We start from the raw sequence: 14,673 nt of genomic DNA, 5'->3' as shown, positions 1-14,673 counted from the left end.
TTGATTTGATTTTATTACAATTGATTTTAAAATATTAGCACTAAAATAATCTATCAGCGAAAGTAATTCATGTCTTAGAATTGACCAATCACAATAAATTTGACTACCACCATTTTAAAAAAAATGGAAGTAGTTAAAGGAATTCGGCCTCGTAGTAATACAACGCCTAATTATTAACGACATTGACATTGCAACATTGTTCACAAATCAACAAATCGTCATCAAATAATTTAAACAATAATTTTATAATGAATAAACTTAAAATCAAGTTTCTAAAAATCGTTGCGGCGACATATATATATAGATTTAGCAAAAAAAATCCAACACAATACAATCGAAATATATAAAAAGAACCATGCAATAACAGTTGCAAAGATAATAATAGTTTTATCGAACGAATGACGAAATCATTTCGTTTCATTTTCAATGCTACATCTGATAAGAGGATTTTATCTTGAAATATTGATAAAATTCCTTAATAAAAACACAGTTTAAGAGATCGCTCTGTTCTGCTTTATTGACTTACATTAACTTGGTAACCTTGACTGTAAAGTTCGGCGGAAGACCATTAGAAAGTTCCAGATCTAAAACAAAGAAAAATCGTGAACACTCACGGCACCATCTAGAGGTCAAGAAACTTGTGATGATGAGACTTGCTTTGTGGATATGAATTTCAGCGCGGTGTCTTTATTTTGGTTCAATAACTTCTATTATTTATCTAATTAACCGAAAAAGAACAATATTAGTGTACATAATTAGTCATAACACAAGCATTAGAGCTAATTAAAACATGCCAAATGTGTTTTTCTAAATGTATTTATTTCAGAAATAACAAAATACCTATCTTTGTTTTCGACGACTGTGAGAATATAGCCTACAGATATTTCTTTATCAATAAAAATCAATGTTCCTATGTTGACTGTTTATCCTCAACGCGTTCCTAAGTCTTTCATCAGAATACGATGCTTGGTACAATGGCAGTTTGCACCTCAAGAAACATTTCCCAAATAGTAACATCAATAATAGGTAGGAGCGCCAGTAGTTTCAAGAAATCGATATTTTTCATACTTTACAAATATTTTTCATATAGCTATAAACAGCGAAGAATTTTACTAGTGTGTGATATACTAAGAATTATACTACTTACTAGTGGTAGGACCAGGAGTACGCTCGGGCAGGCACCACAACCCTGTCTATTTCTGCCGTGAAGCAGTAATGCGTTTCGGTTTGAAGGGTGGGGCAGCCGTTGTAGCTATACTTGAGACCTTAGAACTTATATCTCAAGATGGGTGGGGCATTTACGTTGTAGATGTCTATGGGCTCCAGTAACCACTTAATACCAGATGACTGTGATCTCGTCCACCCATATAAACAATAAAAAATAAATAGTGTTTTTTTTTTCACAAATATCAAAAGTAACCACAATTAAATTTATCAAAAGCAGTAAGTACCAATGACTCAATCACAATCTCGGGTTGAAGTTATCGAACGTGAAAACTGTTGAGATAAGACGCATTCGCTACGCAGCTTCCTACCGAAGTAGTCAGATATACGCACGTATAATGTACGCGAGCTGTCTTCTGCTGGGGACGGTGATCGTCGGGGTGGTCAGTTTCCCCCAGCTGTTCGAGACGAAGAAGTTCAAGATCGGAATAGAGTATGACAGTGAGTAATGTTTCTATTTTGTTCAAGACCCAAATCCGACCTGGTGTTACGTGTCTGCCGCCCATCTTGATACACGACCTCAACCCAGAACTGTAAACCAAGTTCCGTTTCTCAAGCCCGCAAATTCTTTGCTGGCCTTAGGACGGATTCGATTCCAATTCAGTTACTTCCTTTGCTAAGCGTGATTAGTATTCGGAGTCTGGTATGTGTTGGTAACTCCAAGCTCATCTGGTGTCAGTTGATTATTGACACCGATACACACCAGTACCTCGCAATGTCAATATGTGAATCCAGGGTTTCCTGTCGATCGTTCTCACAGTGAAAACTGTCTTTTGAATCAGTGTTAAAGTCGTGTCTATACCTACAGTTAACTTAAAAACAGTTTTATTTTGATGCTTGATAATTATGAAAATTTTACTGGTGGTAGGACGTCTTGTGAGCCAGTATGGGTAAGTACTACCACCGCCCTGCCTATTTCAGCCGTGGAGCAGTAATACGTATCGGCTCGAAGGGTGAAGCAGCCGTTGGCCTATAAAAATAGGCTATATAAATATAGGCTAAGGCTAAGGCTTTACAACTCAGGTCTGAAGGTGGATGGGCGGCATTTACGTCGTCGAAGTCTAGGAGCTCCGTTAACCACTTAACGCTAGGTGGGCCGTGAGCTCGTCCACCCATATATGCAATGAAATAAATAAAAAAAACTATCAGCCTCTTAAAACATAAAGTAATCTTCGAAAGTTAATTGCGACAGGATTACTGCCTGTAATGTTGTAATATAGAAACTTATTAATATTAAATCATTCTCGAAGCAAAAGCTTAGAAAGCTCGGAGCAATCCTATGATTAGTTACAAAAAGGAAAAAAGAGAAAATTTTCACAGTCAATCAAAAGTTACAATCTTCGTCTACACTTTTAGAAGTAATTCGATGGGAATAGCTCGGCGGAATCAACGACTATTAAAGTCAAGGCGATGTGGCATTATTGTCCTAACCTTTTATTTCGTTAAATTTTTAAATAATCAAATTCATTCGCTTAAACGAGCGTATAGTGTTAATATGATACTATCCACTGGCTAAAAAGTAGTGAGTATTGTCGAAGGATGAATCAGCTGTTGTGTGTTCTATCCACACACTATAACTTAAGCCCACTGAGTTTATCGCCGGGTCGTCTCATTCGGATCTGGTGGTAGATTCTGCGAAGCACTGCTCTTGCTAGGGCTAGTGTTAGCAAATTCTCTCAAGCTGAACCCGTGAGCTCACCCACCGGGCACGTAACTAGAATAGCTTCTTAAACTACCAGCGAATAGGTAGACAAGTAATAACTACATCTACTGTTCAGGGCAAAGTAGAAGGCACCAGACCGCGTGGAAGATCGCCCATGCAATGGACCGATCAGATCAAGTCGGCAGTTGGCGGCTGTTTGCATGAGTGTACCAGGCTCACCACAAACCGCGAGGAGTGGCGATTGCACGTGAGGCGCATAACATCTGCCCACAGCAATGATGCTGAACGACGACGATGATTTTTTACTGATGGCAGGACCTCTTGTGAGTCCGCGCGTATAGGTACCACCTGCCTATTTCTGCCGTGAAGCAGTAATGCGTTTCGGTTTGAAGGGTGGGGCAGCCGTTGTAACTAACTATACTTGAGACCTTAGAACTTATATCTCAAGGTGTGTGGCGCATTGTGGATGTCTATGGGCTTCAGTAACCACTCAACACCAGGTGGACTGTGAGCTCGTCCACCTATCCATGCAATAAAAAAAAAAAACGACCACGACCGCTCTGACAAGAGTGATACGACATACGTATACTGTTTCTTTACGTCTACTGTTTGAAATTATAAACAATGATTAACTAATTATAGATTCGCTACCGATGACGGGTGGATCTGACAGGTTCAGACACAGGAACAACTATGATCCTTTCTACGTCACAGTCAACGCGACAGTCAAGGTAAGAATTTTGTGATCATATTAACTGACCTAGATTTTAGGTCAGCTTCTTCAAAGATTCCCAAGTACCGGTACCAAGGGGATATTCAATTTATACGCACGATGGACTTACCAAGCACAAAGTTAGATAGGATTTGTAAAGTAATATGCGAATGGAAATCTAAGTCATCAATTCACTTCGGAAAAGGGGTCCTTGCCCAAAATAGTTTGGCAGTCCATTCATATAGTGAGAATTGAAGAGGGAACCTCAATTGCAATGGCAGATGTCCGTTGTCCCTTATACTGAGTTCAATATTAGTCCATCTAATATCACTGTTCGTGTGTTTTTCGTCACTACCTTAAGTAGCCGTTGTACTTTAAAACTGAACCATCGACCTCACATCTCAAAGCGAAATGTGTTGTAGTAAAGGGGATCTTGGAATAACTTAATTCTTCTAAACTTATTTATTTATAACTAGCGACCGGCCCTCGCTTCGCTTCGGAAACTGTAATTTATTATTGATTTCTCCACTATTTAATGGATGTTATTATACATATAAACCTTCCTCTTCAATCACTCTATCTATTAAAAAAACCGCATCAAAATCCGTTTGCGTAGTTTTAAAGATTTAAGCATACATAGGGACAGACAGATATAGGGACAGAAAAAGCGACTTTGTTTTATACTATGTAGTGATGCTCTCTATCTAGTATATAACATTGCGAAAGAGAAGCTTGTGATATGTTATTTAAAATAGTTTTGTATTAACTTCATTAATATTTTCAGAAAGGCTTCGTGATCTCATATTTAGAAGTTACAGCAACAGTAGACGCCTTGGGTGAAGTGGATTTCAACCTCATCAGAGGACAAAGTGGGTCAAAGTCTGTGGCGTTCCAGCTGGTCTCGAATCATTCGGACTTCTTGGCGTACTCCTACTTGACGTATGGCATCAGGGAGGAGGAGTATAGAAAGGTGACGCAAGTGTCTAGTGGGGCTTAGGTCAGTGAATGGGATTCGGGCTTAGGAGAAATTAACCATTGAAAACTTTATGCCAGCGCCATCTATTAGGTTTTTTATAAACTAACTTCCAATTTTTATTCAATAATTTTGGTTAGTATAGTTTATTACAGATGGCGATAAATGCATTGAATTAAGTTTTTTTTAGTTATTTTAAATAAAATCTTTATTAAGCTTGACAATACCATAAATATGTTCTTGATTAAATTTTAATAAAAATTTGGTAATTTTTTAACTAATGTTGCTAGGGAATATTGCTAATGCGTAGATTTATCTAGTGTTAAAGATCGTGTAACTATTACAGGATATTTTTTTATTTATTTTCAAAGAAAGTTGGGAAATACTTGAAAACAATGTTAGGCACTTTGAATGACGAATTTTTAATACATTTTTTTGTTTCAGATCAAAAATATTATTTCTCTTCCAATGACGAACAACGGAATTAAACTCAACCAAAACTGGCTCGCGATTTCAATGTTTATTTTTACTTATTTACTCAATGTTATATTAAAATAAATTGTATAACTATATAATATTATTATCTTAATTAAAACTAAGTTTATATTACCTACTTTGATTTCATACATTTTCTTTGTTTCCTTACCCAGCCACTAGATGGCGTTAGCGATAAACCAATTTTCCAAGCAAACCCTAAATAATTATTACAATTTATTAGACTATGCTAAATGTTACGCAAATACATTGAAACTTGAAACAAAATGTTGACATCCTAGATTTCCTTTCGTAATATTTACGCTTACACAGACCTTAAACTAATGAAACTTGGCCACCTTCTGTGTGCTTTGTATGCAGTTGGAACAGCGCCCCTAGCGGCAAACATAGGCAAACGTTCCAACTCCATACAAATTTGAGTTAACTTTTACGCTATCGAGAACGTTAAAAAACTCGCACTAAGCACACTGTTATGGAAGTTCCACCCACGCCATGTGGTACTATGACAGAAATGTTTCCTGAAGCACCATCAACTATACGAAGCTTCGTCACAGTTGGATAAGCAGTTTACGAACGCATTAAGCATGTCAAAAATTTGCCACAATTTTTTGCCTGAATATGTTTTCTACAAATGTTTTCAGTTTTTCCAAATGCTTTCATAGATACGCAGCAAGGATTGTTTTGGGTGGACGAGTTCACAACTGACTTGATGTTTGGTGTTTAGCTGTAACTCTAGTCTATAGGTATCATAACGTAAAAGCCGCCGCCCCTCTTGAAGCTAAAGCTTTAAATCTGAACAGAAACTTTTTAAGTATGTTTTATATGTAAATTCTTTATTCTTATTGTATACTAGCTGACCCGGCAGACTTCGTAGTGCCTCAATCGATAAATAAAAGACACATCAAGGGGGCACATCAAAGGAAAAACAAAATTGTTTGTTTTTATATAATTAAACCTTTTAAACCTTCCCTGGACTTCCACGAATAATTCAAGACCAAAATTAGTCAAATCGGTCCAGCCGTTCTCGAGTTTTAGCGAGACTAACGAACAGCAATTCATTTTTATATATAGAGATATGTAAGGAATTTGTGTATGTATATGTATGTATGTGTGTGTGTGTGTGTAAGTATAAATTTCAATTGATTGGTACACCGCGTGTACGTTTCCATAAGATTCTTTTCCACCTGATGGTTGTCTGGAAGAGATTGTCGAGCGATGAAGAACCATGGACAATGGCGGCCTCCTACAATCGAATTTCTATGAAGCGTCCCTTTACAAGCACACGCGACTGCAATCAATTTTTGACGTAAACTACCTAACACCAGCCGCGCTGTCCGCCTGAGAATCCAAATTCACAAGAAAACTCACACTTGCAAAATTTTGTTAATAACTTCCAAATATTTATTCAAGAAGCCCGGATCGGTTGAGTTTCCTCCGGGACACTTGTCGATGCTGACGCAATCGCCGGCGTCGTTTCTGAGGAGTCCGTCGGCACAGATACAGCCTCCGGCGCAGATTTTGGTACAGATCGGTTCGGGATCAGCACAAGTCGGCTCGCAGGACGCGTTACAAATGTCGTAGACTTCATTCTCGTTTAGACATTGCTCTGAAATAGAGAGGCTTGGTTTATGGCCACGATTGTTGATGTCAAATGTCAGGTAACGTCAAACTTCAACGCGAATCCATCTTCGAACCTAACCTTTTAGCTCGAGGCACGAACTCAAAATCCCCTGCTAACTTTACTGGTGGTAGGACGTCTTGTGAGTCCGCACGGGTAGGTACCACTACCCTGACTATTTCTGACGTGAAGTAGTAATGCGTTTGGGTTTGAAGGGTGGGGCAGCCGTTGTAACTATTCTGGGCTCCAGTAACCACTTAACACCAGGTGGGCTGTGAGCTCGTCCACCCACCTAAGCAATAAATAAAAAAACAAGCTAATGAACTTGTTAGTTGCATGAGATTTAAAAAAAAACTACTACTACTACTACTACTACTACTACTACTACTACTACTACTACTACTACTACTACTACTACTACTACTACTACTACTACTACTACTACTACTACTACTACTACTACTACTACTACTACTACTACTACTACTACTACTACTACTACTACTACTACTACTACTACTACTACTACTACTACTACTACTACTACTACTACTACTACTACTACTACTACTACTACTACTACTACTACTACTACTACTACTACTACTACTACTACTACTACTACTACTACTACTACTACTACTACTACTACTACTACTACTACTACTACTACTACTACTACTACTACTACTACTACTACTACTACTACTACTACCACTACTACTACTACTACTACCACTACTACTACTATACTACTACTACTACTACTACTACTACTACTACCACCACCACCACTACTACTACTACTACTACTACTACTACTACTACTACTACTACTACTACTACTACTACTACTACTACTACTACTACCACCACCACCACTATTGTTACTGCTAATGCTACTGCTACGGCTACTATTACAACTACTACTACGACTACTACTATGACTACGACTACGACTACGACTATTACTACGACTACGACTACGACTACGACCACTACTACTAACACTTGAGTGCCTTTTGACGAGTGACCGCTCTCGGTTAAGCGCTCAATGTCCACCTGGTGTTAAGGAGTTGCCAGAGCCTATATACATTCAGTTTCAATGCCGTCACCTCCCTTGAGACATGAGTTGTATGTATTAGTTCTATACTACAACGACTGCCAAATTCATCAAGCGGGAACGTAGACCCTTTTATCCACAGGAGAAAATCGCCGGATCCCCACCCGCGTGGCAGGTGAGGTATGTGGGAGTTGAACCTCACTAAAAACTCTTGCCGCTCACAGCCGGCGCCCTACCCCGGACCAGGCCGGAGCCCAGTCGGGGCTATTGAGACGGCGGGACAGGGTTGACGCAGAGCACATTACATCCATCCCGCCGTCCCAAACGCAGACCCTTAGAAGGCACGTTTATTCTTTGAAAAAAATACTGACCGCCAATACACTGATCGACCCCGACACAGGTGCCGTTCTCGTTCCTCAGGAACCCTGACTTGCAGAAGCAGCCCTCGACGCAGTCATCGGAACAGACCACGGGGCCTGAGGGGGAGCTGCAGTTGAACGGACACGCAGACCCGCACAGCAAATACTCTTCGTTTGGAGGACATTCGTCTAATAAAGATATAGAAGAAAAAATAATTAAAGTCGTTTAAAATTAGCTTATCTACCTTTCTTTAAGCTTTGCAGGAACATTGGCACTTATGTGTACGTTTGGTATATACAGGGTGTCCCAGAAAGAGTGGATAATCCTGAAACACCTCATAGTAGAGCTATTGGGGACTCAAAATAAAAAAAAACCATAAAAAAAGTTCTTAGGCAGTACCCAAATTAAAAATAAAGAAAAACACAACATTTCATGATTAAAATTTATTGTTATGTCGGTAAGGGTAACGCCATCTATCGCCGAATAGCCGAACGAATATCGAAGGATCTAGTAGCATCTAGAACGCTCGAGAAGTACAACGCCATCTATTGTCAGATAGCGGAAACAAACAATACTCGACTTTTGTGGAATATTCTCGACGTTTCTAGGGATTTCGTCCCGACTATAAAAGCCTTGCAGAGATGGCACGCAGTCATTCAGTAATCGGAACTACACGAAGTGAAACAGCGAACGGATCACCTGAAGCGAAGCGGAAGAAGCGAATCGAGAATTTTAAAGTATTTGTGAAGTGTTTTAAGTGTTCTACGTACTACTAATACAGTTTTACTTCGGCAGATTTATCCCGAAGCCCAGCGCGTAACAATATATATATATAAGAAGATATTCACTACACTATACACTTTTGTTTGTCACGGAAAAGCAAGAATGAATCTTATCTCTTGTTTAAATCAACAACACAAAACAACGTAATGTCTGAATAATAAAGCGTGTAATTAACCGATAACTTAACACTTCAGTAATCGTTAGTTTTAATAGCAGCTATTTAAAATACGGAAGGCCGTTAAGCCCTTCGCGTTAAGAATTAGCGAGCCAGTTTCGGCGAGATTTTAAAGTCGTCGTGGCTTTATGGATAAGACGCCTGATGCATTCACATTGAGCGATGTGACTTTGCCGGTTTTAAAAACCCAACAGACAGGTTCTAATGCTTATAATGATTTTCGTGTTTAACCCATGTTCGCGAATCACTTCCACGTTGCAGGAATAGCATGGTGTAATAAAAATCAACCTACAAAAGATCTAATTTGCGTGTTCACTGGTGGTAAGACGTCTTGTAAACCAGCATGGATACATACCACCACTCCGGTTATTTGTGCCGTCCTGATATGAAGGGTGGGGCAGCTGACATGTTATAAAAACTGAGACTTTAGAACTCATGTCTCAAGTCCATGGGCTTCGGGAACCACTTTACCAAGTGGGTCGTGAGCCCGCACGGGTAGGTACCACTACCCTGCAAATTTTTTAAGCGAAGCAGTAATCCGTTCCGATTTGAAGGGCGGGGCAGCCATTGCACACTTGTCTGTATTATCGATAGAACCTAGTGCGGGTCGCGTTTTTTTTGCTATGCCAATAAAATCCCTTTTAAAATAATTGTTTCACCACATGCATTTGTGACCCACGCAAAACTTGCAAAAAAATCAATTGGCACTTCAGGACAACAAATAATAATGGGAGAATCGCTATATTCCCTCCGTTTAAAATCACTAAGCGTGATTAATTGTGACGGCCATGAAAAATTCCAGTAGGCTACGATTGCTATAACAGTTCGAATGTTTTATGAGTTTATTTCAATTACAAGGTTTTGTATCGACTAGCGATAATTACGCTGCAAAATGAAGGTTTTGTGGGGAATCGTTTTGTTCTCCTCGTTTGCATCTAAGTTAATTGAGGGCACCGCATTGAGTAAGTCCTAATTGCTTACAGATTTTTTCGCAAGATCTCTTGTCGCTTGGTCTGAAAACGAACGACCCAGAACCGGTTTTTAAGCTATTGCATAGCTTTTACTTTGGCTTTGAACGAATCAAGAAATTCCGTAACGAAAATAAAACCTAACAACATATTCACACGCTTGTTGCATGCGCATCATGAAAAGTTTGTCCATTTCTCTCGCGCAGTCTAGCTTATGAGTGTTTATATTATTATTTTAATATTATATTATTATTATCTAATTATAATTGCATAAGTTGATAAAAAATGCTATGCAATAGCTTTACCGCGGCAGTCCCAGAGTGCCACACGCGTTTTTTTTTAAATTAGAAACTTTACTTTCCAACACATTATGAGAGTCTTAATTAAAGAATCTTAATTTAATATTTTTGTTTAGACGGGTGGATAAGCTCACGACCCACCTGGTGCTAAGTGGTTACCGAAGCCCATGGACATCAACAATGTAAATACCGCCATGATGAATAGACATGAAATAGATATGAGTTCTAAGTCTTAGTTTTTAGAACACGTCAGCTGCCCCACCCTTCAAATCAGAGCGTATTACGGCTTCACGACACAAATAAGCGGTGTGGTGTTTTTTTTTACCCATGCGGGCTTACAAGACGTCCTACCACCAGTTATTACGCAAATTTCAATTTTTGCGAGCTTGATTTTTATTACACGATGTTATTCCTTCACCGTCGAAGTCAATCGTTGAGTACGTAATTCATTAGAAAATTTGGTACCCGCCTGCGGGATTCGAACACCGATGTATCACTCAACACGAATACCCCGGACGTCTTATCTTTTAGGCCGCGACGACGTCAAACTATTCTAAAATCCTTTCCTATTTCCTCCTAAAGCCCTTTTATAAAACAGAATCGAAACAGAATGGCTTGAAAAATCTTAATATCCCTTAATGATTTCATCAGTAAATAAATGCGGCACAAACGAAGTGTACAAGCCGTGTCAGTTCTATGAAGAGTACACGTGTTGGACCTCGTCAAGCAAAATGGAAAGAACTAGAACATTGTCAAAGAAGTTCAAGCATTGCGTCGACGGCTGTTACTGCGAGTAATAATACATTTTGTTCACTTCGACGAGTCGTTGTTAGCTCAGAGGGTTATATACTTATAACAGTTGGTCCAGACTCAACAATTGTTAGCAGCCAGGCCCTAGCCCTGAGTTTCTCGCCCGATCTTCTCAGTGGGTCGCATTTCCGATCCGGTGGTAGGTTCTGCGCTGCTCTTGCTAGGGTCAGTGTTAGCAACTCGCTTGGTTACGCTGATAAAGCCTATCAAGGCCATTAGCTTAAGTAGAAAAAGCCATGTTCACCTATATCCACCGCTACAGCATTACCTTAACACATCTGACGTAGCTTTTCCTTCCTAATTTTTTTAATTGCATATTAACAAGCTCTTGACCTCATTGGTGCAAAGTTGTTACCGGGGCCATAGATATCGCCTTACATAATAATTGTTCCTAGATTGAATATTTTCATACAATACGACCATACGTAATGTAAGTATGCGGTTTTCCAAAAGAATACATAATTGCAATACGTAATTTTTTATTATTTTATTTTCTTTAAATTGGTGAACGAGCTCCCGGCACACCTGGTTTTAAGTGATTACCGTAAACGTAAAAGACGCCACCTACCTCAAGACATGAGAGTCTCAGTTTTTAAAGTACAACGGCTGCCCCACCGTTCAAACCGAAACGCATTACTGCTTCACGGCAGAAACAGTCAGAGCGGTGGTACCTACTCATACGGACTCACAAGCAATACTACCACCAGTAGAGCTTCCTAACACCAGTAACTTCCTTGTAGTAACTTCCTTCCAGATTTTTTGCAGGTTGTTCCTGTTCCTTGTTCAACAGTAATTTCTCTTGAAACAAATTATTATTTTTGGTATTTTTCGTAAAGGTGATTTAAAAATTCAACAAAATGCCATAATAGTTGTAATGTATAATGTCGCCTACCTTTAATGTATCTACGACATCTTGCTGCTATGAACAATATGTTTCTAGTCAGTCTGTGCGTCCTTTGAGCATTTTGTTAATGCATTGCAGTAATGCGTTTCGGTTTGAAGGGTGGGGCAGCCGTTGTAACTATACTGAGACCTTAGAATTTATATCTCAAGGTGTGTGGCGCATTTACGTTGTAGATGTCTATGGGTTTCAGTAACCACTTAACACCAGGTGGGCTGTGAGCACGTTCACACATCTAGGCAATAAAAAAAAAACATGAAATTAAATTAAATTTTGTTTTCATTGTTTTCAGTAAGGGCCTAGTTCGTTCATACAGCAAAGGTCCTTGTATAGAAGCGGGGAAGTGTAGAGACAAAAAAATTGAAAAAATCCTTGACAATTTACCGATTTATAAGAAAAGAATTGAATAAATTCACTTCGCTCTATATACATATGCCAAGACTTTGTTTTTACATTAAATATGATGTTTCATTTTTAGTAGTAAATATTAATAAACCTACCTTTTACAATATAAAGGCCACGACTTAGGGCTACCACTCCCAAGAGAAGCAGCAGGAAATTTTCGTTGAACTGTAACATTATTTTCACACGAGCTACAAACGCGAGACTTGAAGCAGCACTGTCAACCGTCAGGGTTATTAGCTGACCTTTATTGACGTTCGAATAATCATGTTTTTGTTCGAATAAAAAAATTAGTGACATCCTTGAATAGTATTGAATTCAATAGAGCGTGGTTGCATTGAGATGGTAGTTGTTATGCAACGCGTTTTTATCATTTATTTTGCCCTTTGATTATGTTGATGTCGATTTTCCCTATTGGAAATCTGTATGAACTAGATTGTGCAATTCGATTTGTTTTTATTCGATAATTTCGCAGACTAAGAAAAAGGTTAAAGCCCAAGAACTGAAAAATGTTAACCTATCTTTCCAATCTAAGTCCTTGCATCGCCCATAGAAATAAGGTATACGAATTATTTCCATGCCCGCGTAGAAGTAACGGCGCTGTGTCCTTGATCGATAGAAGAAGAAGACGCCGAGCAATAAGTCCTATCTCGCGATGCTCAACTACACCATTTTCCTGAAGCAGCTGGCGCGGCATGAGAGAGATCGCCTTTCTCTCTCCAAAACAAATCATTTCCATCGAGACAAAAACTAGAATAGGAATCTTACCCGAATCCTGGTTCCCTAAGTATTTTGGGCCCCTTCTCTATGCAAGCTTAGGACCTAGTGAAGGAAACCCAAGGAAACGGTCTGATATAAAAACGTGTCCTTCAAAAGAGCTACCGGTTGACGAATGACTACACTCCCAGACCTGCACTATTACTCTCCTAGGGTATCCTTAAAAACATTCTGAGGCCCGCGGTCTGCTCCCAGCATCTGCTGCCGTCAAGTCATATAGCACGCGCCTCCTAGGTGCGGACACCTCGTATGAGGTTCGCCCTTCTACCCGAAAAGGTATCCGGTAAAATGAGTTGGCAGCGCATTCTGGATAAGCTTCGGATAGCTCGTCGACTATTAGACTCTGTAGTAGAGGTACCAAGTGCTAGCAATTTGACGTCCAGTGACTACAGCGTAGCGGAGAGATATACGTTTCACGCAGTTAGTACCTCATTCCCCCAGTCACTACCTCGAGTGAGTTCACCTGAGGCTCAAATGCGGATTACTAAATAAAATAAAAAGCCTTTTATTTCTAGTTTTTACATGGTAAAATTAGAAAGAAAGAACATTGTGTATCCAGAATTTTCACTAATTCGATTTATACTTTAATATCGTTTTGTTAGCAAGAACCCTCTCTTACGAAAGGTAAAGGCCTCCTCCAGAGGTGACCAGTATTTTCTATTCTGTGTCACTTGCAGCCATTGAATGCCTGCTACTTTTCTGATGACGTCTGCCTAGCGTGCCCAGCAGATTATTAAGCAACAAAGAAGCTTAGTCGGTTCTACTCCAACGGTTCCAACATGCCTGTATGCAGAGTACTTATTCTGTCTCCCACACGTATGCGGAAGTGCAATTATTTCCGCCTGAACAAAAAAGTCTCTGAATAGTTTTTTTTTCTACCTGTTCTAGTAACCTCGAGGGGTTATTCTAGATTAACCGAGCTAGTAGGTGAGCTCACGGGGCTCAAACCGGGAGTATTGCTAACACTGGCTCCAGCAAGATCAGTGCTTCGCAGAATCTACCACCGGATTGGAAACGCGACCCGCTGAGAAGATCCGGCGAGAAACTGGGGCTGTTTCTATTGGTTAATTTACTTGTCGATCCAGCCCTTCGTCGCAAGCGACGGATTCAGCGAGGACGGTTACCGGTGCTTGAGGTACCTAAAAGCACTGTTAATGGATCGGGAGGATCCGTAATGACGTGTTCAGGGCTGAATAAAGTGGCCATGCGAAATTATAGTTGGGCCTCAGCCGGCTTCGATTTTTAAGTATACACTTTACATCAAGAAGGCCTTTAAAGAATTTACCTGTTTATGCAGCAAAATAATGAAATAAAAACTAACAAACTTACTTAACTATAAGCGTAATTCAAGCTAGCTGTCATTTTCCGTCAGGCCCAAAAATCCTTTTATCATATTATGCCCCGAAAAATTTTGCTCGAAGCATACACAACTGTACTCTTGAGTATTATA

The 14,673-nt window shown here is 39.5% G+C and overlaps 3 protein-coding genes across 3 annotated transcripts; 2 read left to right on the top strand and 1 right to left on the bottom strand.

Moving 5' to 3' along the window:
* Window positions 1-1,280: 1,280 nt before the first annotated feature.
* On the top strand, window positions 1,281-5,185 carry LOC101737434 (uncharacterized). Its single transcript, XM_004924337.5, has 4 exons — window positions 1,281-1,665; window positions 3,530-3,618; window positions 4,384-4,569; window positions 5,017-5,185. Exons 1-4 carry the CDS (start codon window positions 1,563-1,565, stop codon window positions 5,128-5,130), a joined length of 492 nt encoding a protein of 163 aa, XP_004924394.1. The 5' UTR covers window positions 1,281-1,562; the 3' UTR covers window positions 5,131-5,185.
* On the bottom strand, window positions 5,071-12,649 carry LOC101737291 (serine protease inhibitor swm-1). Its single transcript, XM_038021701.2, has 3 exons — window positions 12,545-12,649; window positions 8,120-8,296; window positions 5,071-6,673 (listed from the first exon to the last, which is right to left on the bottom strand). Exons 1-3 carry the CDS (start codon window positions 12,621-12,623, stop codon window positions 6,432-6,434), a joined length of 498 nt encoding a protein of 165 aa, XP_037877629.1. The 5' UTR covers window positions 12,624-12,649; the 3' UTR covers window positions 5,071-6,431.
* On the top strand, window positions 9,861-12,503 carry LOC101737148 (uncharacterized). Its single transcript, XM_004924335.4, has 3 exons — window positions 9,861-10,028; window positions 10,985-11,126; window positions 12,337-12,503. The coding sequence occupies exons 1-3, from the start codon at window positions 9,959-9,961 to the stop codon at window positions 12,452-12,454; spliced, it is 330 nt and encodes a 109-aa protein (XP_004924392.1). The 5' UTR covers window positions 9,861-9,958; the 3' UTR covers window positions 12,455-12,503.
* Window positions 12,650-14,673: the final 2,024 nt, after the last annotated feature.

Source organism: Bombyx mori, chromosome 3 (genome assembly GCF_030269925.1).
Source record: "Bombyx mori chromosome 3, ASM3026992v2".
In the NCBI taxonomy this organism is placed as follows: Eukaryota; Metazoa; Arthropoda; class Insecta; order Lepidoptera; family Bombycidae; genus Bombyx; species Bombyx mori.
The sequence above is the reverse complement of the archived record's forward strand: the minus strand, read 5'-3'. Positions and strand labels throughout refer to the sequence as shown.